The sequence below is a fragment of the Heloderma suspectum genome, chromosome 4 (genome assembly GCF_057233095.1).
Source record: "Heloderma suspectum isolate Gila_16-S chromosome 4, 16-S_ref, whole genome shotgun sequence".
In the NCBI taxonomy this organism is placed as follows: Eukaryota; Metazoa; Chordata; class Lepidosauria; order Squamata; family Helodermatidae; genus Heloderma; species Heloderma suspectum.
In genome coordinates this window covers 302,020,993-302,047,324 of record NC_139461.1, presented here as the reverse complement: position 1 = coordinate 302,047,324, position 26,332 = coordinate 302,020,993, and the positions used below count along the sequence as shown (strand labels likewise).

General features: G+C 44.8%; 1 protein-coding gene across 2 annotated transcripts in view; it reads left to right on the top strand.

Moving 5' to 3' along the window:
- The window catches only part of LAMA5 (laminin subunit alpha 5), a 246,893-nt gene that overhangs the window by 150,190 nt on the left and 70,371 nt on the right, over positions 1 to 26,332 (top strand). For both annotated transcript variants that reach the window (XM_084854353.1, XM_084854352.1), the window contains exons 19-29: positions 1,486 to 1,538; positions 2,178 to 2,283; positions 4,517 to 4,616; positions 7,765 to 7,921; positions 10,862 to 10,991; positions 17,199 to 17,341; positions 17,421 to 17,527; positions 19,764 to 19,917; positions 21,723 to 21,883; positions 22,797 to 22,905; positions 23,271 to 23,368. In XM_084854353.1, coding sequence (XP_084710479.1) covers positions 1,486 to 1,538; positions 2,178 to 2,283; positions 4,517 to 4,616; positions 7,765 to 7,921; positions 10,862 to 10,991; positions 17,199 to 17,341; positions 17,421 to 17,527; positions 19,764 to 19,917; positions 21,723 to 21,883; positions 22,797 to 22,905; positions 23,271 to 23,368 — 1,318 coding nt within the window. The remainder of the gene's footprint in view (positions 1 to 1,485; positions 1,539 to 2,177; positions 2,284 to 4,516; positions 4,617 to 7,764; positions 7,922 to 10,861; positions 10,992 to 17,198; positions 17,342 to 17,420; positions 17,528 to 19,763; positions 19,918 to 21,722; positions 21,884 to 22,796; positions 22,906 to 23,270; positions 23,369 to 26,332) is intronic.

Here is a 26,332-nt window from a genome sequence, read left to right as displayed (position 1 = left end):
CCTTGTCATTCTTCCAAGAAGCTTCTTATCCAAGCCACTAGATACCTAAGCTGCTGAGTATTACCCTAGTGATTAAGGAGAAAGTGGTTCCCATTTCTTCTCTTCATCTGTTTGAATACATTGCAGAAAAGGAGCAGCCACAGGGGAGACCTTTTGGTGTGGGCCACAGCCAAACAGAAAAGCTGGAATTCTGGAAACCTTTACCGTTGAATGGAACCAAGGATTTAGTCTTCTTTATAGCTCAGCAGTGGGCATGTGCTCTGGATGCATAAAGTCCAAGTTTCAATCTAGTTCAAGCTAGAGAGAGCCAGTGTGGTGTAGTGGCTAGAGTGTTGGACTGGGAGTCGGGAGATCCGGGTTCTAGTCCCCACTCGGCCATGGAAGCTCACTGGGTGACTTTGGGCCTGTCACAGACTCTCAGCCTAACCCATCTCACAGGGTTGTTGTGAGGATAAAATGGAGGAGGAGGAAGAGGGTTATGTACGCTGCCTTGGGTTCCTTAAGGAGGAAAAATGGCAGGATATAAATGTAATAAATAAATAAGCTCTCAAACTGCAGGTCTGGGAACGACCTCTTTCTCAGTCTTTGTGGAGCCCTCAGTTGTCCTGGGTTAGATGAACAAATGGTATTTTGTCCATTTAGGTCAGCTCCTTGTGTCTTAAAGCTTATGCAAGGGGTGTGGAACTTCAGGCCGGGGGGCCAAATCTGGCCCTCTTTAGGCCCTCCTTCCCAAGGGTCCTCCCCCTTGTCCCCCACCAAATTGTTTGGTGGTTTCTGAGCTTTTGTGGAGTCCCCCTACCCCTTCTAAAAGGTTGAAATGCCTATCCTAAGGCATTAGTTAAGAATTTTAAGAAGTTAGTAAGAACTTTAAATTAAAACATGCTGGTAATTTTTGTATTTTTGGCTCCACCCACTTTGCCTTTGGCCCTGCCTGCCAATGGAATTTGACCCTTGGGCTGAAAGAGGTTCTGCACTCCTGGCTTATGCAGTAAGGACATCCGCATCAGAATGCCCTATTTGCCCTTGCAGAGCAGGAATTTGAACCATGACAGGGCTCCTCTTTGGGGCTTTCGCTGTATTGCTGACTTCTGCTATCCTGACATGCCAGAGCACCCTTTCCCAACCTGGTGCCCTCCAGCTGTGTGGGACTACTTCCAACATCCCCCAACCAGCCATGCTGGCTGGGGGATGTTGGAAGTTGTAGTCCCACACAACTGGAGAGTACCAGGTTGGGGAAGGTTGTGCCAGAGGATGGATTTGTTTGTTTGTTTCATACATACATACACACACACATAACATACATACACCCCTATTTCATAAACTCTCAAAGCGGTTTACAGGAATAATAAATACATAACATATAGCTATAAAAACACAATAAAATAATCACTGGTCAGTTGGTTAGCATCAGGCTAACGTAGAAATGTATGTCTTTGGCTGGACAGACTGCACAGCCATCAGATTGTCACTTTCTGTTTCCCTCAGGCTGCCAGTGTGACACCATGGGAACCATTGCAGGTGTTGCTGAATGCCAGCAAGTAAGTTGCCTGCCATGTGATGAAATTCACTGCAAGGTTCTGGCTAGGCCTTAATTTCTATTTACTTTGAACAGTAGCATCCTGAGTGGAACAGGCTATTCTGAATCAGGTCTAACTAGCACTCCGCAGAGCAGTCCCTGTTGCTTCCAACTCTTCGTTAGGCCCCTTTGCGGATGTTTATCAGACGTCAAGCAACATTTTAGAGATATTGTACTTAGTGTTGTTATTTTGCATGTATTTAAATGCTACGCAGCAACAGAACGGACATAACGTAAATTTCTACTAATTTTTCAAGGTTTCTGTAAGTAATATTTATTTATTTATTTTACTTTATCTGTTCAAAACATTTGTATCCTGTCCTATATCATTAAGATCTATGACTGTGTTTTCCAAATATACCTCTGTCAGCATGAGGGCTGGGCAGAGATTTTAAGTGGATTAGCTGTTTTTGTAGGACAAAAGAACAGCTGCTCTTGTAATTCAGAGACCCTCTCCTCTTTCTCATTCTTGTACTCCTCATCTTTTTTATTTGTCCAAGAAATTTAATCAGGCAATCAAGAAATGCCAGTTGCTGTTAATTGAATTGAGTATTGAGGAATTGCCGCAGGTTGATTTAGTTGTGTGGTTGTTGTCTCCTAGGGGGATGGGCACTGTTTCTGCAAGCCCAACATATGCGGCCAGTTCTGTTCTTCATGCAAAGAAGGCTACTACAACCTGGAGAGTGGGAATTACTTTGGCTGTCAAGGTACGTCATTTTTCCCCATATGCTGGCATTGCCAGTTAGTCATTGGGTGGAGATGTAAGTCACAGAGACCATCAGCTAGACCTGAGGAACAGTGATCTTTTCAAGAGTGGGTCCAGATGGAAAGATGAGGATGCTAGCATTTCAGCTTTCTGTGAATAAGAGGGGGTGGGGTTGCTTCCCCATATTCAAGACTATGTCTCAAAGCTATGCCTGAGAGCCAGTGTGGTGTAGTGGCTAGAGTACTGGAATGGGAGTCGGGAGATCCGTGTTCTAGTCCCCACTCGGCCATGGAAGCTCGCTGGGTGACTTTGGGCCAGTCACAGACTCTCAGCCCAACCTACCTCACAGGGTTGTTGTTGTGAGGATAAAATGGAGGAGACAGAGGACTATGTATGCTGCCTTGGGTTCCTTAAGGAGGAAAAAAGGTGGGATATAAATGCAAGCAAGCAAGCAAGCAATAAATAAATAAATAAAATGCCTGTGCCAGTCCATGTCTGTTAGAATTCTTAATGATTTGGTTAAGAACACATTGTATAATGGATCTTGCTCTGTCCATGCTTCTTAAATTTTGTGCATTGTGCTGATGTACAGTACATACTGTATTGGCCTTCCTCCCATGAAAAACAAATGGTTTGTTGCATTTTGGAATTGGGCTTAGAAATCTTTTTTATTTATTTATTAGATTTATTAGCCGCCCATCCACTCTAGGCAGTGTACAATACAGATAACAACACAATACAACATAATCAACGAAACAAAACAACATTGACGTAAAAAAACACTAACCCACCCCATATGCCTACCTGAACAGCCAAGTTTTCAAAGCCTGGCGAAGCTTATCAAAGAGGGGGCATGGCGGAGGTCACTAGGGAGGGAATTCCACAAAGTGAGGGCCACCAGAGCCCTTTTTATTCCCTTCCCAGGACCTGGCATTGCTCCGGAAGGGTCAGGTGGCTGCTGTGACCAGATGAGCAAGTTGTGTTCCAGCCTAAAGAAGGCAGATCTGGCCACAGTGATCCATGACTTAATCACCTTGCATTAGATTACTGCAACACAGCCTTCATGGGGCTGCCCTTGAAGAGTGTTTGGATATTGCAGCTGGTGCAAAATGCGATGGCCAGATTGCTTTCTGCCATGCACTTTGTTGGCCATATTACACTGGTCTTGCAGCAACTGCACAGGCTGCCAGTGTGTTTTCGGGCACAATTCAAAGTGCTGGTTCTTGTTTCTCTCCTTCTTTTAATTTTGCTACATTTGTGATGTTTTAAATTAATTAAATTGATTTAAAGTTTTAAATTATAAGTTCTCCTGGGGCCCCTTTTGGACTGAAAGGCGACTCAGAAATAATGTTATAAATAAAGAAAATAAATTCATGCCAAATTTGTACACACCCAGTCATACACCTCCTTTTTATTACTTACCTACCTAAAACCTTGTTAGAGTATGCAAAATTGGGGGGGGGGGGAGAGGGTGACCTTGAAGGGATACCTTTTAAAAGAATGATGAAATAAGGAGGTCAGATGCAGTATCAGATCAAAGAAAAGGAAATGGAAAAGAAGTCTCTGGGAAGGCTGATGAATAAATAGGTGGAGGTACAGGCAATCAGTTTTAAACAGCAATTTAAAAAAGATGAAAAGGTAGAGGTAAAAAAGCCTAGATGAAAGGAGTTGGATAAGAATTGTTTACACAGCCATTGCTAAGAGACATTGTATTAAATCTGATACCTACTTGGTCAGATACTTCATTTTAGACCTCAAGAGAATGGAAGTAGAGCTCAGATCACAATAGGACACTGTGTTAGGGGTGCAGGTTGTAGAACTGTTCTTGATATGTAATAGAACAAAGCATTCTCAAATTGGTTGGACACAGCCCTCAGTGTGGGTGGTTGTCCTTCATCTCTAACAGAAACACCCCTGACCCTGAAAGGACCAGGAGTGTCCATTGCTGTCTATTTTTATTAACTATACAAGGCTGTATCCTTGAATGGTGCAGGGGGATGGTTGGCAAGCAGCGATGGGAGGCTTTATTTAGGAGCTCAGTGGGAGACAGCAGGCATAGTTTCTGGAACAGTTCAAAATTGGGAGGCAATGGAAACGGATCCAGGTACGGCCAGGAGCCAACATGAAAGTGGAGACAATGGAATAAAAATAAAGCTGCTGCCACTCGCTTTAGTGAATGCTATTTGGGGCCTGTTAGCAACTGTGGAATGTAAACATGTGCTTCCTGCCTGCAGGATGCCACTGCGACATCGGTGGGTCAGTCGGGCCTGTATGTGAGGAGAAGACGGGATCCTGTCACTGCAGACTGAATACCCAAGGCTCCATGTGCACTCAGTAAGAATTAGCAGGCTACAGCTGTGATACTGCAGGGCATGCTAGGTTGTCAGCCTTCTCGCTTTTGGCTTTCAAACCCAGCTCAGTCCTTCTGTGTATTAAGACTAGAATGGAGAATGTGACTGGGTCATTTGGGAAACAACCCCATTGACAAGAGGTTGTGCTTGGATGCTGCAAACAGGTTGTTTGTCTTTGTATGTGAATCTGCGTGTGTGGGTTTTTAATTTAGAAAAGAAAAAAGATGACTAAAGAGAGACAGGTTACAGTTTATTAAATTACGAAGAGAAAAAGATAGATTCTTTTCTCACCCCCTCCCCCAATGAAATTGATTGGTATTGGTTCAGGACAGACATAAGAGACTACTTCATGTAATGAATATGCATAAAAGTCAGTTATCAGTGTTCCATCACGTTCCAGCGTTAACTGGGAAAGCGAACTCAGAACAGAGCTGTGCAGACAGAACCAGGATTCATTCTGTGGCAGAGCGCACCCCTTTACTTTTGCTCATATGAATGAATGGTCACCACACATTCCTTTGGGGATAAGTACAATGTTCATAACAAATTGTGGCAAGTTCTTGGTGGTATGGGGATACCAAGTCATCTTGTCTGCCTCCTGAGGAATCTGTATAACGACCAAGTAGCAACGGTAAGAACAGACCACGGAACAACGGACTGGTTTAAGATTGGGAAAGGAGTACGGCAGGGTTGTATACTTTCACCCTACCTATTCAACCTGTACGCAGAACACATCATGCGACGTGCTGGGCTTGATGAAGCCAAGGCTGGAGTTAAAATCACTGGAAGAAATATTAACAATCTCCGATATGCAGATAATACCACTTTGATGGCTGAAAGCGATGAGGAGCTGAGGAACCTTATAACGAAGGTGAAAGAAGAAAGTGCAAAAGCTGGGTTGCAGTTAAATCTCAAAAAAACCAAGATTATGGCAACCAGCTTGATTGATAACTGGCAAATAGAGGGAGAAAACATGGAGGCAGTGACAGACTTTGTCTTTCTAGGCACAAAGATTACTGCAGACGCTGACTGCAGCCAGGAAATCAGAAGACGTTTACTTCTTGGGAGGAGAGCAATGACAAATCTTGATAAAATAGTTAAGAGCAGAGACATCACACTGACAACAAAGGTCCACATAGTTCAAGCAATGGTATTCCCTGTAGTAACCTCTGGCTGCGAGAGCTGGACCATAAGGAAGGCTGAGCGAAGGAAGATAGATGCTTTTGAACTGTGGTGTTGGAGGAAAATTCTGAGAGTGCGTTGGACTGCAAGAAGATCAAACCAGTCCATACTCCAGGAAATCAAGCCAGACTGCTCACTTGAGGGAATGATGTTAAAGGCAAAACTGAAGTCCTTTGGCCACATCAAGACAGGATACCCTGGAGAAGATGCTGATGCTAGGGAAAGTGGAAGGCAAAAGGAAGAGGGGCCGACCAAGGGCAAGATGGATGGGTGATATTCTGGAGGTGACAGACTCGACCTTGGGGGAGTTGGGGGTGGCGACAGCCAACAGGAAGCTCTGGCGTGGGCTGGTCCATGAAGTCACAAAGAGTCGGAAGTGACTAAACGAATAAACAACAAACAATCTGAGGTTATGGTGAAACCCCTTTCACCCCCAAGTATGGATTGTCCAGGATTACACTGTGTGTGTGTGTGTGTGTGTGTGTGTGTGAACATGTGCTGTGTGCATGAGCGTGTGTGTGTATTCACACAATACAGCCCTGTTCAAAGAGGACCCTAGGGTTATTGCAGTGTACAAACTCTCCATAAAGAGCCCACACCCATATATTGATGGAATTTTTTGCTAGTGTATAATAATTACCTGTATAGAAGTAACACTTCACATCTTTTGTCCTAGTTAAGGAATGGGGAGTATGCCATGGGATTGTTCACTCCCTTCCTCAGCCCCTCCACATTTGGGCATAATCACCCCCTCACACACACACACACACACTCACTCACTCACACTCACTCACACATCCCTCTGTTCCTAACCATAGTTATGTTGGCACTCCCTGTAACTACAGTTAATTCTAACCAGGAATCGGTATTAACAAGTATTTTAAATTGGCTTCAACCACCAATTTCCATTCTTCTTCTTCTTCTTCTTCTTCTTCTTCTTCTTCTTCTTCTTCTTCTTCTTCTTCTTCTTCTTCTTTATTTTATTATATTTTTATATTTATTTATACCCCGCCCTTTTCCCAGTACTGGGACACAAGGCGGCTTACAAAAAATCAAACATACTATTAAAACATATACATTCATCATTAGTCCTGGTTAGCATTAAAAGAGAGGCATGATGTTTGCTAGCTTAGGTGGCAAAAAAAGAGGAAGGATTAGCTAAATTTGGTCAGGAGAAATTATATCATTGCCTGTTAGTTATCATAACTAAAATAATGGAAACTTCATATTCAGAGGTTGTGGCTAGTGCGGACCAATTTGGTGTGGCTGGGGTTGGGGGAGGATTCTTTTAAAAAAATGGGGCGGGGGGACATTTAAAGGAAGAACAGCATGTTTCCTTTTCTTACTATTTTAGTACTGTGGCATATTGGGGGGTGGGGGGGATGGCCGCTTCTACCAGTTATAAACCCCCTGAAATTTTTGAAGAATTTTTAGCCTCCCACTTCCCAGATTCATTGCCTGCAAATAGGATGGCAGATTTGGGATGGGTGTTTTTGTTCAGTCTTAGACATGTCCCTCTAACTTAAATACAAAACAAATACAAAGGGACAACCGTCTCTGTTGAGCTTTGTGAGCTTTCCAGGGGCATCTGGTCAGGCTTTTATGGACCTCTGTGTTCTCTTCTCCAGAGACCCCCATTATTCCTCACTTTTGCACACATCTCCTGCCATCTCACGGTTGCAAGTTTTGATGGTTTTCATCTAAAAAGACATTCAAAATAAAGCATGCAAAATTGCATAACATTTATTGAATAATCCTGGGCAGGGAATAGGGCTTTCTTGAGATTAATGCAAACAGTCCAGACCATAGAGGTGGGTGTGCTGAATATATACTAGAAAGAGATTTTGTTGACTTAGTTGATCCTAAATATAATCAAGCTTAGTCATTTCTACTTAACGGTGCAGATGGAAACCAAGCTGTTAAGTGTGTACTTGACGTTTTATGCACAGACCAGCAAAAGACCATTACGTCCCTGACCTTCACCACCTGAAATACGAGCTCGAAGAGGGAACTACACTGGATGGGAGGCCTGTTCGCTTTGGCTACAACCCTGTGGAATTTGAGAATTTCAGCTGGAGAGGATACACACAGATGTCTTCCATCCAGGTAAGTCTTACTCCTCCACCTCTTTCTTTGGCCAGATGCCAAAGGCAGCTTTGAATGTTACGAATTTCATACAAGCAAAGCACTTCTGTAGAGCAAAAAGGATAAAAGTCATATGTAGGTCATCACATGTAAGGAGCGCACATTACTATTTTGCTGCATGTATGCATACTTGGGACACTGCAGTCGGCTGCAGCTGTTCATCGTATGTACGCTGTATGTTCTTGCAATGAAATAGAGGTGTGATCTATACATGATTTTCACTTCATGGACAGGGAAGTGCTTTTCCTGCTGGGAAGTTGTAACATTGGAAGAGGCTTTGAAAGGGAGGGATCAGCTACACATTGTACTCAAAGTGGCTTCCCAAAAGCATGAGGCCAAACAGAGCCCCGGTGCAAGTGGTCACTCCGCACCTGTGTATATATGTCTATAGTGAAAGCCTGTTTACCTATTAGGAACAGAACAGCTGGATGATAGGTAAGATCCCAGATCTGGAACCACTTTATTATGTCAGTCTGAGGAGAAAGTGGTTAGGCAGGAACTACGTAAGGGACTGTCAGTAAACAAACACAAGCAGGTCTCCTATGGGGATATTCACCCACTTCCTCTCTCCCTGTTGCAACTCTGCGTAACATCTCCCTGTTCCTCAAAGGAAAGGAAATCCCTCTTAGCCTTTTTTTTTTTTTTTACCTTGCAGCATGTGGCTTTAGTTGCTCTTTTGTCTGTTGATGAGGGTAGCTGGTTTCTTGCATGACTCGGTATGGTTGAAGAACTAGGGACTTGAGACAGTAACATCTGCTGTGCTTCTCTCTGGAGATACATGTCCTATCTGAAGCAACCACAGAGAAATTTGTGTGCACGTGTGGCCTATGTGGTTTGTTGGGAATTCTGCTCTCTGCCTTTGTTCAGTAGGAGAGGATTCTTAGAGTAAAGGCATTCTTTGCTTGATTTTTGTCCCCTGAGGCAAGAACTTTGTAGGAGTGTCAAGGACCTACTCTCCTTGTTCTCTTTAGATTTTGATGGGACATGCTCACCATTGCTTGAGCTATTGTTATAATCCCACTCCTATTGTCTAATAGCCAGAGGCTTGCAACAGTGCTCATTCCACAATTTAATTGTTATTTTTAAGATGCAAGTGAGCTTTGGAAGGTAGACTGTTCTGTTTCTCTGTTGTAGAAACCGCTACCTGTCTAGGATATAGGTAGCTACCTTGTTTAGCCTTCTCGTAAATGTAGCTTGAGCTGGAACACCACAGCTAATCTGCATATTCTGTTTGCATGTGGTTAACCTGTTTTGCATGGATTTTGAATGTCAGCCCATTGGTGTGGACAACTCCCAGTCTGTGCATCTGAATTTTCCAGTCAGCTAAGGGAAGCACTTAATGTCCCAAATATTCATTCTCTCCAAATCAAGACATAAACATAAAAGTCAGGAGATATAAAAGAAAACTAAATTTTGGGCTTATCATGTCTATATAATTTCTAATTTGTTTGAGACATTTGAAAGTTTACATACAATCTTAACATTACTGTGAGTTTTATTGTTCTCAAAACAGAGCTGCTTTTCCGCATTACGATTGCGGGCAGGGGGCACCGTGATTCCACAGGTCACTCCTGTGTTGCGAAAACCATAAATCTAGAAGGGTTTATATGCACATCTCCTTTCAAGAAAGATACAGGTATAGCAAGCCACTCCTGAGCTCATTGTACCCATGTCTTTCTCACAGGCAGATGCATGTATAGACTTTTCACTTATTAGTTTTAGGAATTATTTGCTGGAGCATTCCTGTGATTTCAACTTGCACATCGGAAAGCAGCTTTTTTAACAACATAAGAAGAGCCCTACTGGATCAGAACAAAGGCCTGTCTAGTCCAGCATTCTGTCCCCCAGGGTGGCCAACACTGGAGAGCTTCGGCTATTGGGCGGTATAGAAATGAAATAAATAAATAAATAAATAAAACCAGGTGTCCATGGGAAGCCCACAAGCCGGTCATGAGTGCAGTAGCACCCCCCCATTCATGTTCCCCAGCACCTACTGTTCGGAGACATGCTGGCTTTGATCCTAGTAGCCACTGTTAGACATACTCTCCATGTATCTGATTAATCCCCTTTTAAAGCCATCTAAACTAGCAGCTGTCAGTACACTTTGTGGCAGCAAAGTACAGATCTTAGCCAGGTTCTGTGTGCTTCTCTTAAGAAGTCACCTTCTGTCAGCTTCTCCCTGCTCCCCTTTTCTGTCCCCTTGGCTCTTGACTGTGGAGTGTGCTTCTCTGGCAAGGCATGTGAGATGACCTAGGTGGAATGCGCTGTGGAGTGATGGTTTTAAAGGCATCCTTCCAGGCCAGTCAGCCATTCTGCAATAGCAGGATGGGTCTGGCTTGATTCCTTACCTGCTTTGGCATGCTGCTTTTGGGAGCAGGAATCCGGGAGTGCTGTGCTTGAGCTGGTGGCTGGTGGCAGGTGACGGTGGAGGTTATTTAAGGTGTGCTCTGCTTCTCTCCCCTTTCTCTCCCACCAGCCTAAGGTAGTGGTGACCCTCAGTGTGACCTCCCCTGACCTGTTCCGCCTCGTCTTCCGCTACATCAACCGGGGGCCTGCAAATGTGGAAGGGAGGGTCTCAGTCCTTGAGGAAGGAAAGTTTAATGTTTGTGGCAACTGTAAGTGCATTTTTCACTTCTAGACTAACCCCTACCAAAATCAGCCAATAAAGGAGCTGACCTTTGCTTTTCTGCAAAACAGCATTCCCGTCTCCCTCCCTAAAAGCCACCACCACCCTATGTCATAGATTTTGGATCTCCTCAAGCAGTTCACTCATAGGAACATTGGCATTTGCAAAGGGGAGGGCATAGAGAGAGGCAGACAGATAGAAAGGCAGGACAGGCAAGCGGCTTGGAGCCTGCCTTGCAGTGATATTTGCCCGATGTGCTTTTTGCCTTTTTGCAGAACAAAGTCAAAGTCACAGTGCATGTGAGAGAAGGAGAGCTCTATCTGTTCCATGTCATCCTGAGATATATTAATACAGGGGGTGACACTGTGTACGGCAAAATTACAGCTTCCCAGCCACGACGAAGAGGTAAGGACCCCAGTTTTCCCCCCAATTCACTGCTGTTTCCTGAGGACACCTTGTTGTGTTTTGTCCTGCCTTCTCCATTCTTAGGGTGCTCTGTACTGCCAATCAAACAGATATCTTCTGAGACTGGAGTCCTATACAGACTTACTAGGGAGTAAGTCTCTTTGAAATCAGTGGCATGTCTTTGTAAACATGGATAGGATTGTGCTGTAAGAGCATGTTCTCATCAGTTGTGCTGGGGTTGTCAAAATGCCAGTTATTGCTGTGTTCCTTGTATTCATGCCTCTCTGGCTTATTTAGGTTTTTTTTTACTCAAGTCTGCCTACACACCAGACAACTTCTGGTCACTAGCAATTAATTTGTATTCATCTCGGGAAGTTTTATTGAATGTAAATTGGAATAATTTACTTCTATGTGGCAGGGGATGGAATGGGTCAGTAATACTAAGCTTTAAGTTACAGCTTGGGTACCACTTTTGAGACTGTTGGGCAGAAGATGTGAAAGTTAATGTGTTTCTGTTTGGTACTAACAAGGAAAAATAACATTTTCTTCCAACAGAATAAAATTAGTATTAACAGGGAAGTACATTCTCAAGAGCTGAAGTGTCGTGCCAATGCCTTTAAAAAAACCACGTTAAACAAAACAAACTAGATAGTGGTATCCAATGGAAGACAAGGAAGAAGACAAGGATGAAACTTTTGAAAATCAAATAGCCAATGTTTTAAGGAAGCATGATGTAGTAGTAATGGGGGACTTCAATTTCCCCGATATTTGTTGGGAGACAAATTCTGCAAAACATGGCCCCTCCAGGAAATTCCTGACTTGTGTGGCGGATAACTTCCTCCTACAGAAAGTAGAGGAAGGAACTAGAGGATCGGCTATCCTTGACTTGATCCTAACCAACAGAGATGACTTAGTGGATAAAGTAGCAGTTACAGGAACTCTGGGGGAAAGCGACCATGTTGTACTTGAGTTCTTGGTTCTAAGGGAAGCAAAAGCCGAGTGTACTCAAACGCGTACCCTGGATTTTAGGAAAGCTGATTTTAATAAACTCAGAACAATGATCAGTAAGGTCCCATGGCAAGCAATGCTAGCGAGAAAAGGAGTCCAAGATGGGTGGGAACTTTTAAAAAAGGAAATTCTCAAGGCACAATCACAAACAATTCCAACAAGAAGAAAAGTTGGAAGACAACAGAAGAAGCCAATGTGGCTTCACAAAAAGCTTAGGGATGACCTGAAAACAAAAAAGGACACATATAGGAAGTGGAAAGAAGGCCAAGTAACAAAGGAAGAGTACAGGCAGGTAGCACAGAATTGCAGGGATGGCGTCAGGAAGGCTAAAGCGGAGAACGAGGTGAGGTTAGCGAGGGATGCTAAAAACAACAAAAAGGCTTTCTTCAGCTACGTGCATAGTAAAAGGCAGAGGAAAGAAATGGTTGTTCAGCTATTAAATAAGGATGGCAAAATGATAACAGAGGACAAAGAAAAGGCAGAGGTGCTCAATTCCTACTTTGGCTCAGTCTTCTCCCAAAAGAGGGTCTATGACCCCGCTGGCAAAGGCGAAGTACAGGCTGAAGGGGCAGGATTGCAGCTTGAGATCGACAGGCATATGGTCAAGGAACACCTCATTACTTTGAATGAGTTCAAATCTCCAGGGCCAGATGAACTGCATCCTAGAGTCATAAAGGAACTGGCAGAAGAGCTCTCAGAACCGCTGTCTATTCTCTTTGAGAAATCATGGAGGACCGGGGAAGTGCCAGATGACTGGAGGAGGGCTAACATTGTCCCTATCTTCAAAAAGGGTAAAAAGGAGGAACCTGGGAACTACAGACCAGTCAGTCTGACATCAATCCCTGGGAAAATTCTGGAGCAGATCATAAAGCAATCCATCTGGAAGCACCTTGACAACAATGCAGTGATTACTCGAAGCCAACATGGATTTGTCAAAAACAAGTCCTGCCAGACAAATCTGATCTCATTTTTTGATCAAGTCACCTCCCTTGTAGACCGTGGGAATGCTGTAGACATCATATACCTCGACTTCAGCAAAGCTTTCGACAAAGTGCCCCAGGATATCCTGATGAGCAAACTAGCTCGAAGTGGGCTAGATGAAACAACGATCATGTGGATCCACAGTTGGCTACAGAATCGGACCCAAAGAGTGCTTATCAATGGGACCTTCTCAAGCTGGGGAGAGGTAACGAGTGGGGTACCGCAGGGCTCAGTCCTGGGCCCAGTGCTCTTCAATATTTTTATTAATGACTTGGAGGAGGAGGTGCAGGGAATGCTGATCAAATTTGCAGATGACACAAAATTGGGAGGGATAGCTAATACTTTGGAAGACAGAAACAAAATTCAAAGTGATCTGGATAGACTGGAGTGCTGGGCAGAAAACAACAGAATGGCATTTAATAGGGACAAATGCCAAGTTCTGCACCTAGGAAAAAGAAACCAAATGCACAGTTACAAGATGGGGGATACGTGGCTCAACCACACTACGAGCGAGAAGGATCTTGGAATTGTCGTCGATCACAAGCTGAATATGAGCCAACAATGTGATGTGGCTGCAAAAAAGGCAAATGCTATTTTGGGCTGCATTCATAGAAGCATCGCTTCCAAATCCCGGGAAGTACTAGTTCCCCTCTACTCAGCACTGGTTAGGCCTCATCTGGAGTACTGTGTCCAGTTCTGGGCACCACACTTTAAGAAGGATGCAGACAAGCTGGAGAGGGTTCAAAGGAGGGCAACAAAGATGATCAGGGGACTGGAAACAAAGCCCTATGAAGAGAGACTGAAAGAACTGGGCATGTTTAGCCTTGAGAAGAGAAGACTGAGGGGAGATATGATAGCGCTCTTCAAGTACTTGAAAGGTTGTCACAGAGAAGAAGGCCAGGATCTCTTCTCGATCATCCCAGAGTGCAGGACACGGAATAATGGGCTCAAGTTACAGGAAGCCAGATTCCGACTGAACATCAGGAAAAACTTCCTGAGTGTCAGAGCAATACGGCAATGGAACCAATTACCTGGGGAGGTGGTGGGCTCTCCCACACTGGAGGCCTTCAAGACGAGGCTGGACAGCCATTTGTCAGGGATGCTCTGACTTGGATTCCTGCATTGAGCAGGGGGTTGGACTCGATGGCCTTGTAGGCCCCTTCCAACCCTACTATTCTATGATTCTATGATTCTATAATGTAGCTGTATGCCTGAAACATAAGAAAATGGTCATTTTAATTCCATGCTTTGATCTCAAGAAGAGGCAGGAAGGATTCCCTTTCCTGCTTTCACAGCTTGTGCAAGTGGGATGTAGTTTTAGTTCTTTGCTGGTTTAACCAGACTGCAAATGCAGAATGTGTGAACGTCGGCCAATATTGTGTCTAGCATAGAGTATGGTAACTCCTACACTTCCTCATCTCCCTTTAAGATGCTGATTCATGCTGACAACAGAACAAACTACAAATCCTATTTGAGTACTAGCCTTGAAATATTATGTTTGGGCAACAGGAGACTTTTCTTAAAGGAAGGCATATAATTTTTATAAATGAAGTTCACTTTAGTTTTTGGCAGCATAATTGCTGCCTTTGGAGATGCGGATTTCCAATTTTATTGATTCAGAAGGGAAGCTGTTATGGCCCTTGGAAAATTTACCCTGCAGTGCCTGTCAGTGGGAAATGGTTCTTCTGTGCACCCTTTACTAGGAACAGTCTAAGATGCAGTGTCCAGGGACTGAATCACAAGTCCTTTTACTGATTCTGTCGTTCAGATTGATCCTGCTAATCAACTACGTGCAGCTGAATATTGAGTTCCTAGAGCCACTGAAGCCAATGTGCTTGCTTTGCCAGTGTACTGCCATGGGTCACTGAAGTGCTGCTGCAAGTAGCCCACTGAAGCTTCATAGTGAAAACATCTTTTCAGGATGCTTAACACAAGTCATTCACCTTTGCAAATAAGTCCACAAAACTTCCAAGCTCACATACATTTTTAGTAGTCTGCCTGCACACATGTACTTAAGTTCATCATTTGTGGACAACAAGGGAAAAGGTGCATGTAGAGGGGGAACAAACTGCTGTAAAGACTCCTTCCCTTATCACCTGGATATGATCCTTACCATAGGTGACCAGGCTAGTGGCTATTTACAAGGGACAAGTAATTAGCTCTAGGTTTGATGCTTGTACGGTAAAATCTTAGAAGGAACTCCACATACTGCGTGAAGTGGGCTTTGACATTCACTCTGCTTCCTGTAGCTCTACACTGGAAATGGTAGTTCTGTACGCTCCTAGCATGAAGACAGCTTGCTCATCTCCTGGGTGCAGGACATGGAAACTTTATTTTTGGATATGACATTGTAGGGACATGAATCACAGGGAACATGTGCAACAGCAGTGCTTTGGATGCTGTTCTGAGCTAGTTGCATGTGCTGAGCATTCCAACCAGGTGTTTCAGACATGACAGTCAGGACTGGATAACCTCCAGGGATCCTGTGATACACCCCTTTGCTTTAGTTAGGATATGATGGAATAGCCTCTGTCCATGTCTTAAAATGGTAAAGCAGGAATGTGTTTTTATGATGAAAAAGATTACATATTTGCTCCCATATGTCCACATTACTGGTACCTCTGCTTTCATGTGCAACATCCCCCACCCCAGAAGTTCCAACTTGATTGATTGATTGATCTTTTGTTTCCTGGAAATAAATAGCTGTTTTCTACAGGCCACCTGATTTAAGTCATTATCATTTGTGCAGGATGCCAGGACTTGAGCTATTCACATATACTTTGTTTGGTTGTTTGTTTGTTTGATGAATGTAATACCCTGCCCTTTAGGGTGTATACCTTCACAAGGCACATTATAGTAAACATGTGTTGAAGTTGTTAATGGAATCACTTATTCCAGTCCCTCCTTCCTTAAATTTTGTTGAACATGTTTTCATTGTACCAGTGTTACAGCTCTTTTAATGAGCAGATTGCTCTATATAGATAACTTTACCGTGTATGCCAGGGGTGGGTGACTTGTAGCCCTCGAGATGTTGCACTGCAACACCCATTATCCCTCACCATTGGTTATGCTGACTATGACTGAGGGGAGTTGCAGTCCATCAACATCTGGAGGGCCACAAGTCACGCCCCTTATTTTATGTCCTTATAACAAGCACTGTCTTTGCAACAACTCCTTGCTTTTATTTCCTTGAGGGCAGCCTCAAGGGCTTCAATCACTGGAGGATGTCAACGTCCCTTACTCCCTTTCTCCATTTCCAAAATAGATAAAGAGTGTCACATCTCTTAAGGTCCCCTACACAACCAGAAAGAGAGATGGGGGAAAGAGAGGTGGTGCTGTCTCATGTGGCTGTTGTATGTTTCTGTGCAAATATGAATTATTTATTTATTTTGTTTAGCTCTCATCATCTTCAGCAGAAATGCTCTCAAGGCAGCTAACAACAGGATAAAATCAAAACAACCAATCAATTAAAAATAAAACAGCCAAATAATATTGCAACCATGCAGGCAGGCCAGTTATGTGGGCCTACCCCACCTTATTGCCACCCTTTTGGGAGGGCAAGGCCCATCCAGTCAGCTCTATGTATATGTGAAGCTTGGGCGGGGTGGGGGGGGTGGGAGGCACCAATACAAAAAACAAGAAAGGAGAATACCTCCAGGGTACATTGGAAATGGCATAATTTATTAGGCCCAATACATTTTGAGTGAAAGTTCTTCATCAGGGACACTGTGTTCTGTATTCATTGCTGCAGGGTAATTCTGTTTGCAGTGAAGAGTACAGAACACAGCACCCTGACAAAAGCATCTTCATTCAAACCACACTGGGTTTTGGTTGGAGGCGTCCTCCTTTCGTTAGCTTTTGCGAAGCTAGCAGAACCACCTGGACATAGAGGCTCTATTCTGAAAGGCATCCAGATTTTTTTTTTTTTAGTAAATAAATAAATTTGAAACTTGGCACTGTGACTTGTCAATGGAACCCTGAGGGTGTGAAAGTGGGAACGGACAGTGCAAGAACTAGATAGATACATGCAGAACATGATGAAGCTGCGCACCACACACGTGTGGCCTCTTTCTATGGGAATGATGAAACTGCAGAGAATTACATGGTAACTGGCCCTCCGTTTTGTAACTTTGGTAATTCATTCTCAGCTCGAGGCCAGAAATCTTGTACACCTCTCAAACCTGACTTGAGGGTCCATTGTTCTTTTCCCCATTACAGGGACCGAGCAAATGAAGCAGATTGTATTTGCACCCACCAGAGAGCCGGCTTTTGTCACCGTTCCTCAGAACAGCTTTGGTGAGCCATTTGTGCTGAGTCCTCATGTGTGGTCTCTGGTCATTGAAGCTGAGGACATCCTGCTGGTAAGGACAGCCCTTCCCTTTTCCCTGGGACAGAGGCAAGATGAGCTGCCAAACCTAATACTCCCGCCCTTCATTCCAGGATTACCTGGTCCTGCTGCCCAGCTCCTACTATGAGGCTCCTATATTGCAGCTGAAAGTCTCAGATCCTTGTACCTATAGCCCAGCTCCTGAACAAGCAGGCCAAAAGTAAGGCTTCCATTCTCATCTCGGTCATAGGGTTAGTTTGCACTGTACGTTGGATCCAGTTTTACGCTGAATCAACTGCACTGGTGGGAATGGACTTCCCCACCCCCTCCTTCCCATGGCAGGCCCACCAACCCTCTGAAATGCTGCACAGAGAGTTAGAGGAACGTGCTGAATGGGGTGAGCCGTGGTGTACAGGGAATGGGGATCCCTTAAAATTGGGCAGAAGGACCTTCCACAGGTCCTTTATTCTCACAGAAGGCAGATCCTGGATCCAACCTTCAGAAATTTATTTATTTATTTATTTATTTATTTATTTTATTACATTTCTTAATCACCCATCTGGCTGGTCATCCAGCCACTTTGGGCGATGTACAACGGTACAATTTAAAAAAGTAAAATTATACATTAAAACATTATTTAAAAATACCCTAACCCATCCCAAATGCCTGCCTGAATAACCAAGTTTTCAGTGCGTGGTGGAATGTGACGTAGGGATGTACGAAAGTTACTTACCGTTTTGCGGATCTGCTTCGCGGTGAGGGGGGAGGTGGGGGGGAGGTGCTCCGTCCCTCCCCCTGGAATCCTCGATGGGGGGGGAGGTGCTCTGTTCCTCCCCCCGGAGTCCTGCCCAGCTGGCTCTGTGCCGCAGGGATTCTGCGGAGCCGCCAGCCGGCTCCACCAGCAGCCGGACACCCAGCTGCTGGGTAGCAGGGACGCAAGTGGCGGCTGCTGTAGCCGCTGCCGTTGCGTCCCTGTATTCAACCGTGATAGGCTACACAAGTCTTTACGTAGCCTATCACATCTGGGTTAAAAAAAATAAAAATGCGTATGCAAATGGCGGCGGCTATGGCGGCCGCCATTTGCGTTCCTTATTTTTCGCCGTCTTAGTCTATGTAAATATTTATGTAGACTATTACGGCGAAAATAAAAAGGAACACAAATAGCGTAGTGGGTGCTCTTTGTGTTCCCTTTTGATTCTCCGTTTTAGCCTACGTAAATATTTACATAGACTAAGATGGCGAAAAATAAGGAATGCAAATGGCGGCGGCTGCTGCCGCCGCCATTTGCATACGCGTTGTTTTTTTTTTTAACCCAGACATGATAGGCTACGTAACACTTTACATAGCCTATCATGTCTGTGTAAAAAAAAATAAAAAGACCAGACTGCAAATGGCGGTGGTGGCAGCCGGTCGGAAGACCAGCCGCCGCCACCGCTGGAGCCACCACCTTCCGGAACATCCGCCCCAGGTAAGTCTCGTCCCGGGGGAGCGAGGGGGCAGGCCGTTCCGCCACGGATTTCGGGGGGCCGAATGCCAGTGCATTCGGCCTCACTGAAATCCGTGGTGGAATTCTCCGCCATCCCTAAATGTGAGGGGCACAGTGTACCAGCTTCCATTGAGTATCATTGGGGCATTCATGGTTTTCTTTCATAGAGAATTCAATGGTTTTGAGCAGGAGTTCACATTTGTGAATGGCAATACCAAACACTGGGATGGTTAGAGCAATATAGGATTGGCCAGACCCTAAATGGGGAATGACTGAAGTCAAGTTGTCCTCAGAATATTTCCAAAGCTTCTCTTTGGACGATGAATGTTTATGAGATGGAAATGGTACACATAAGGGCTGCAGTCTTGCACACAGGCTGTTTAAATCCCGTAACTTCAGTGGGATTCAGGAAGCCTAACTGTGCCCAGGATTGCAACCTAAATGTTTAATGTATTTCAGTTTCTACTGTGTGACACGTGAAGCCTCTCAGAATTTTCCAAATAGCCCTGAGCCCTTGGGGAAGGAGGGAAAGGCAACATGGCCACTGTGTCTTTTGTGGCCAGTTTCTGCTGCTGCCCCATTTCCAAACTAACTTTAAAGAATATGTCGCATTTTGCCACTTTTCCTCCAGATCACGGGGGAGCAAGTTTCACCTGTTGGCCTAATTTCAAAAGCCCTCTGCAAGCAATCAGCTCAGACCTCTGGCAAGAATTATCTTTCCGGACCCTAGTGGTTTATTAGGTAGGGAGGAAGAGAGGGAAGGTGGAGAGAGAGAGAGAGGGAGAAGAGGGGGTGGCCCCCACCACCTTTGCATCTGGCCACGCACACTGCTGGCTTGGCCCTGCACACCGCTGGCACGTGGTCCTCGACAGATTACCCCCATGGGAATGTGTGGCTTTGTGAGAATATTCAGTGCTTTATTCTAGTAGATACTTAGTTGCAGAAAAAAGTTACTTCCTATCCCTTCTAGCTGCCTGCTGTATATGTATGTGCCTGTGGAGCAGTTCGCCTTTGGGTCAGGAGAAGATGCTGTGTGCAAGCTGGACAACAGCTTGCCGAGACCCTGTGCTAAGGAGCAGATCTCCCCCATGTATCCTGAGATGGTGGTCTGCAGTGGCAGTGATGTAAGTGGTTCCAGTCATGCTAATTCATCAATTAAAGGTTGCACCTCTAGTGTCATCCTTGCAGCACTGTCCCCCAGGTGGAACGGATTACTTTCTTCCTATTTATCACCTCCCCAGTTGTTCAAGCACCGCCCCTGTTGCCTTTCAGGAAAGTAACTTATTTGGACAGGTCTATCAATGGCTGTGAGCTATGATAGCCATATGCAACTTCCGTATCCAGATGCACTCTGCCCTTGAATAATCGGTTGCTGGGAATCAACAGTAGTAGGACTATTGGCATCATGCCATGCTTGTCAGCTTCCTAGAGCAGGGGTGGGCAGTAAGTAGATCTGCAGATGATTTGGACTTCAACTCCTGGCATTCCTGACCATTAGCTATACTGGCAGGGGCTTCTGGGAATTGAAGTCCAAAACATCAGGAGATCTATGTTCTGCTCATCCCTGTCCTACAGGCATCTGTTTGGTCACTGGGAAGCAAGACCCTGGACTAGCTGGATCAAATTCACCCTGATCCAGCAGGGCGCATCGTAGGTTCCTGTGATTCAGGAGGAGTAAGTAGTGCCTTTGAGTTCACCTTCACTGCTCTGGCCTATACTCACCTGCGTTTGGGTCTAGGCCCATTTTTCAGTGAACGTGTAAATAGAATTCACAGGTTTTCCTGGCTTGTAGTTTGAGGCCTGAGACGGAGAGAGTTTGGCTGCAATCCTGTGCACACTTACTATGAAGTAAGTCCTGTGAAACACAGTGGGACTTAACTTCCAGGTAAATATGCATAGCGTTGCACTGTGAGACTGGTGCCAACGTAACTATTTCTTCCACAGGAGAGCTTTTGAAATAATTCACATGGAGTAATTCACACAGAAAACTTAATGCTGGAGTTGAAATTAGAAAAACTTGCTGAGTTAGATAACTAACTTAACCTGCTTCTTCCTATCAGTTTTTACTAGAAAAGATATACACTTTTCAGTTTATTTATTTATTTATTTGATTTGATTTATTAGCCACCCATCTACCCGGCCACTTTAGGCAGCATACAATACTAATAACAAATTTACATCAACTGAACAAAAAACCCCAACAAAGCAAAACAACACTGCTCTAAAAAACCCTAACCCACCCTGAATGCCCACCTGAACAGCCAGGTTTTTAAAGTGGAAGCTCATCAAAGAGGGGGCATAGTTGAGGTCACTAGGGAGGGAATTCCACAGAGTGGGGGCCACCACAGAAAAGGCCCTCTCCCTAGTCCTCACCAGCCTAGCTGACCTGGCTGATGGGACAGACTGAGGCCGATCTCATTGAGCGGTGTCCCTGGTGTTGTTGGAGGCGCTCCTTCAGATAGACTGGGCCGGAACCATATAGGGTTTTAAAGGTCGATGCCAACACCTTGAATTGTGCCCGAAATACAACTGGTAACCAGTGCAACTCCTTCAGCACTGGAGTGATGTGGTTTCGCTGACGGCTGCCTTTAATCAGGCTGGCCGCCGCATTCTGCACCAGCTGCAACTTCCAAACCATCTTCAAGGGTAACCCAACATAGAGCATATTACAGTAGTCTAGGTAAGAGGAGACCAGGGCATGAACTACTGATGGGAGCAGATGGTTAGGGTGATAGGGGTGCAGCCACCGTATCAGATGGAGTTCTGGTTTTATATCTCCTGTGTGTCCTCTACCATAATTTTCCCAGGAACATTTCCTTGAAGGAAAATATCATGCAGAGCCTATTTCAAAGGAAAGATTCAGATCAGGACCTCCTGAGACTCAGCCTAGTGCGCTTTTCTCCGTGACTCTGCTTTTTCTTGTACATAGCTGGAAGTGCAGCTGTCGGTTGCTGTCCCCCAGCCAGGGAGGTATGCGCTTCTGGTGGAATATGCCAGTGAGGATACCCCGCAAACAATCGGTGTAGAAGTGAAATCACCACAGCTTGCTATTCAGCAGGGCATTCTTGCTTTACACACTTGCAAGTACAGGTACGTCCCCAGATAGAAGAGATGGGAGAATCTGGACTTGATAGAGGAATATGCACTGCTGTTACATAGCTTATGAAGACAGATTTTCTGCTCTTTCTTTGTACTGTTAATATTACAGAAGCAATTCTCAGAATTTGTGGCATGTGTGCCCGAGTTGGGAATAATTCTTCAGTCTTGCTCAGTTATAACTTGGCCAAAACAGAGGCCTGCTGGAGAGCACCAAGCAGATGTGTTTTCAAGCTGATCAAAGGAAGAGTGAGAGAGATCAGGGCCTTGTGGATTGACAGCATACTTTTGAGGTTTCTGCCAGAGGGAAATTAACAGGGTTGTGATACAGAAGCCGCAGTGATCTGCAGCACTGGCAGTGACTCCCGTGGGCAAGACACACATGCTATGGTATTACTTGGTTAGGGTGGAGCTGATACTCTGCTTGTTCTGTTTTCTACTTGAGTATGCACTCCATGCTTTGGAGGTCTAATGGTCAGAACTACATTAGCATTTATTGCAGTTGGGTGAAAGGCGTGTGCCATTTAGATTCTCATTACTGTACATTCCAGTGCCAGAAATCCAGGCCAAGAATCCACATCCTCAGAGCAGGGCATGGCTGAGTTGAAAATAGCGCAAGCATCCTGAACTCTGATGCCCTATTTAAACAACTTAGACAGTGTGTATAGATGACAGATTGATTACATTGTCTGTGAACTCCTTTTTTCAAATCTGTATTCAGACAGCGGCCTTACGAATAGGAAGTGAGGGCCTGGGATATCCTTAGGAAGCACCCGTCCTCCCTTTCCAATACTCAGAGAAAGCAATCCAAAGAGTTACAAGGGCTCTTTATTAAAACCATCAAGAGAAAACTGCATTTGGCAGGATAAGACCATTCTTGAGCTTGACAACTGCTTTTGTCTTGCAGTTTCCTTTGCCGTGGGATAGCGTTAGATCTGCAAAATCGCTTGGCAGCTTTTGAAGTGGCCACAGAGGCTACGATCCGATTCACTGCAGATCGGGCCCATTTCTTCCTGGTAAGGCTTGTCTTTGAAGCAGAGCATGCCCAGCTGTGGCAAAAATCTACAGCACAGCTGAAATTCTAGGGTGGGAATTTTAAGGTGCTTGCAGTGGGGAGCTGCAGGACTGAATTTGGGCAAGCTTTGGTAGAGGTTTCCGAGTTTCCAGGCTAAGCCCAATGGTAGTAAAAGGATCTGCTTTCCTGAAACAGTCAACTTGAAGAATAGTTTGTATGGTGGAAGAGAAGCTGAAAAAGTCTTAAGGGTCTGCCCCACTCTCCCTTCTTTGCCTCCATCTTCCCATTCCCCTCTTACCTGGAAAGGAGTCTGTTTCCTCTTCCTGCCCTCCGCCACAAACATTTTTCCTTCCTCCCTGCTTTTAGTACAAAGTGTACCTGGTCCCATATGAACAATTCACTTTGGAGTTTGTGGAGCCAAAGGTCCATTGCATCAGCGTCCATGGAACATTCTCACCAAATAGGTAAATGGCTTTAAAACAATTTATTAATTGTACTCGATCATCCCAGAATGCAGGATATGGAAGAATGGGCTCAAGTTACAGGAAGCCAGATTCCGGCTGAACATCAGGAAAAACTTCCTGACTATTAGAGCAATGTGACAATGGAACCAATTACCTAGGGAGGTAGTGGACTCTCCCACACTGAAGGCATTCAAGATGAGGCTAGACAGCCATCTGTCGGGGATGCTCCAACGTGGATTCCTGCATTGAGCAGGGGGTTGGACTCGATGGTCTTGTAGGCCCCTTCCAACCCTACTGTTCTATGATTCTGTTATATCACTTGCTACATGAAGTTTCTGGTGGTCTCCCACTCTGGGAACTAACCAGGCCTACACATGCTTAGTTTCAGCAGTGCTGCAACTAGCGGTAGGGGAGTAATTTGTTCAGTTCGTATTTACCTAATTGATTTTACTGAACACTGAACTTTTGAACCTCACTGCAAAACGAAAGTCAGTTACCCTTCAAAATTCACACCTTTCTGAGTTTTGCAATGGAGTTCTCCAATAAAAAATGCATACAATATGCATATATTAAGGAAAAAGAACATTTGAAATGCATTATATTAGGAAAATTACTTGCAAAAACGTGTCTTATTAGGCAACGTTCAGGACAAACCAAACTTAAACTTGGGAAAAATGAGGAAACTGAGAGAAACCCAAATTGACAGATGCATCCATCCCTAATTGCAGGGTCTGGTGCTTCCAAAATGTTGACTGAACCTTGTAAATGATCAGGGGACTGGAAACAAAGGCCTATGAAGAGAGACTGAAAGAACTGGGCATGTTTAGCCTTGAGAAGAGAAGATTGAGGGGAGATAGGATAGCGCTCTTCAAGAAAGGTTGTCACAGAGAGGAAGGCCAGGATCTCTTCTCGATCATCAGGAGAAACTTCCTAACTGTTAGAGCAATACGACAATGGAACCAGTTACCTAGGGAGGTCATGGGCTGGACAGCCATCTGTCAGGCTGGACAGCCATCTGTCAGGGATGCTCTGACTTGGATTCCTGCACTGAGCAGGGAGTTGGACTCGATGGCCTTGTAGGCCCCTTCCAACCCTACTATTCTATGATTCTATGAAATAGCTTCAAGGTTTTCCTATTGAAGGCTATTGAAGACAAACCTGCCCCAGTGTGAATGCCAAAGAACATTGTGCTTGGTGATATATGCTGCCTTTTTAGTTCGGTAGGAAGAAGCAGGGTGATCTATTTATTTAATCAGCACCACCAGTGTCTGTGGTGCTTTACATGGTAACATAAACAAAAGACAGGACTTTGCTCTGAGGAGCTTAGAATCTAAATATTGAAAGGGTAAAGGAGAGAATGGAGGGAAGTGAGAAGAGGGAAGGCAAATAATCAATGAGAAACAACAAAGAGTCTTGCAGCACCTTAACGACTAAGGGCGTAATCCTATGTGGATTGCCAGCAGTGTCCAAACTCAGAGGCTGTCGAGTATCTAACGCAGGGCAGGAGGACAACAGGGGCAATCTTCGCCTCTGCACTCCAGCTGCCCTGCATTTCTGCTAGATGGGCAATTTTGCCCATCTAGCAGTGGCTCCTTGGAGGGGAAGGGAAGGAGACTGGGGTGATTACAGGATGCATTGTATCATAGCCACTCCGGTCTCCTCTCTGCCCTGCCCCTCGGAACAGCCCCTTTTCCTCATCTCCATGCTCCGTTTTCCAAGCGCAGAGAGGTAGCTGGCGCTGTTCTCTCCATACCAGCTCCAAGCGGGAGGGGGTGGAGAGCGCAGTTTCCTGGCTGCCAGGTCAGAGTCCTGTCTCCAGCCTCGGAGCCAGGAAACCGAACTACCTTCTGTCAGTTGCTGTCTGGGGGGCATAGGATCACTCCCTAACAAAAAGATTTCTGGCATAAGCTTTCATGGATACTTTCCACATCATTAGATGCACAGCAGAGAGTGTTCATGAAGGTTTATGCCAGAATAAATTGGTTGGCCTTTAAGGTGCAACAAGACTCTTTGTTGTTTTTGCTGCTACAGACTAACATGGTACCCCTTGGGAAAAGAATGAGAAGAAATGCAATGATATGCTGCTTCATTTCACTTGAAGATAACATCTTGCAAGGCTATGTAAAGAGTGCTTGAGAACAGGTATAACTACTAACAGGGTAGGTGTGGGTGTCTAGAGATCGGCACAACTAATTCTCAAATCGTGAAAGTGCATGTTTGCATCTGCACACACACACAGACACACCATGTTTTGCTCTTGGAATTTATTTATTTATTTGATTTGTACCCTACCTTTCTACCATGAAAAATGGCATTCCAGGCAGCTTACAATCACAAATCAAACTTGATTAAAAATAATTTTAAAATGGATTAAAACATAATTTAAAAACATCAGAATAAAAACTGCATCCAACCCAACAGACCCGCTTACATGCCAAAGGCTTGCTTGAAAAAAAAGGTCTTTGCCTGCTGGCGGAAGGACAGCAGAGAGGGGGCGAACCCAGCCTCCATCAGCAGGGAATTCCACAGTCTGGGAGTGGCCACCGAAAAGGCCCTCTTTTGTGTCACCACCAAATGCACCTCTGAAGGTGGTGGTCTTAAAAGAAGGGCTCTTCCTGAAGATCTTAAGACCTGGGCAGGCACATATGGGAGAAGACAGTCTTCAAGGTAGCCTGGCCCTGAGCCATATAGGGCTTTATAGAGCATAACCAACACTTTGAATTCTGCTTGGAAACAGACCGGTAGCCAGTGAAGCTATTGTAACAAGGGAGTCATGTGTTCCCTGTAACTGGTCCCAGTCAACAGTCTGGCCACAGCATTCTGAAGTTTCTGAACAGTTTTTGAAGGCAGACCCACATACAGCTCATTACAGTAGTCCAAACGAAGGCATGCATGACTGGAGCCAGGTCAGACATCTTTAGGAATGGGTGCAGTTGGTGCACTAGCTTGAGCTGCGCAAATGCA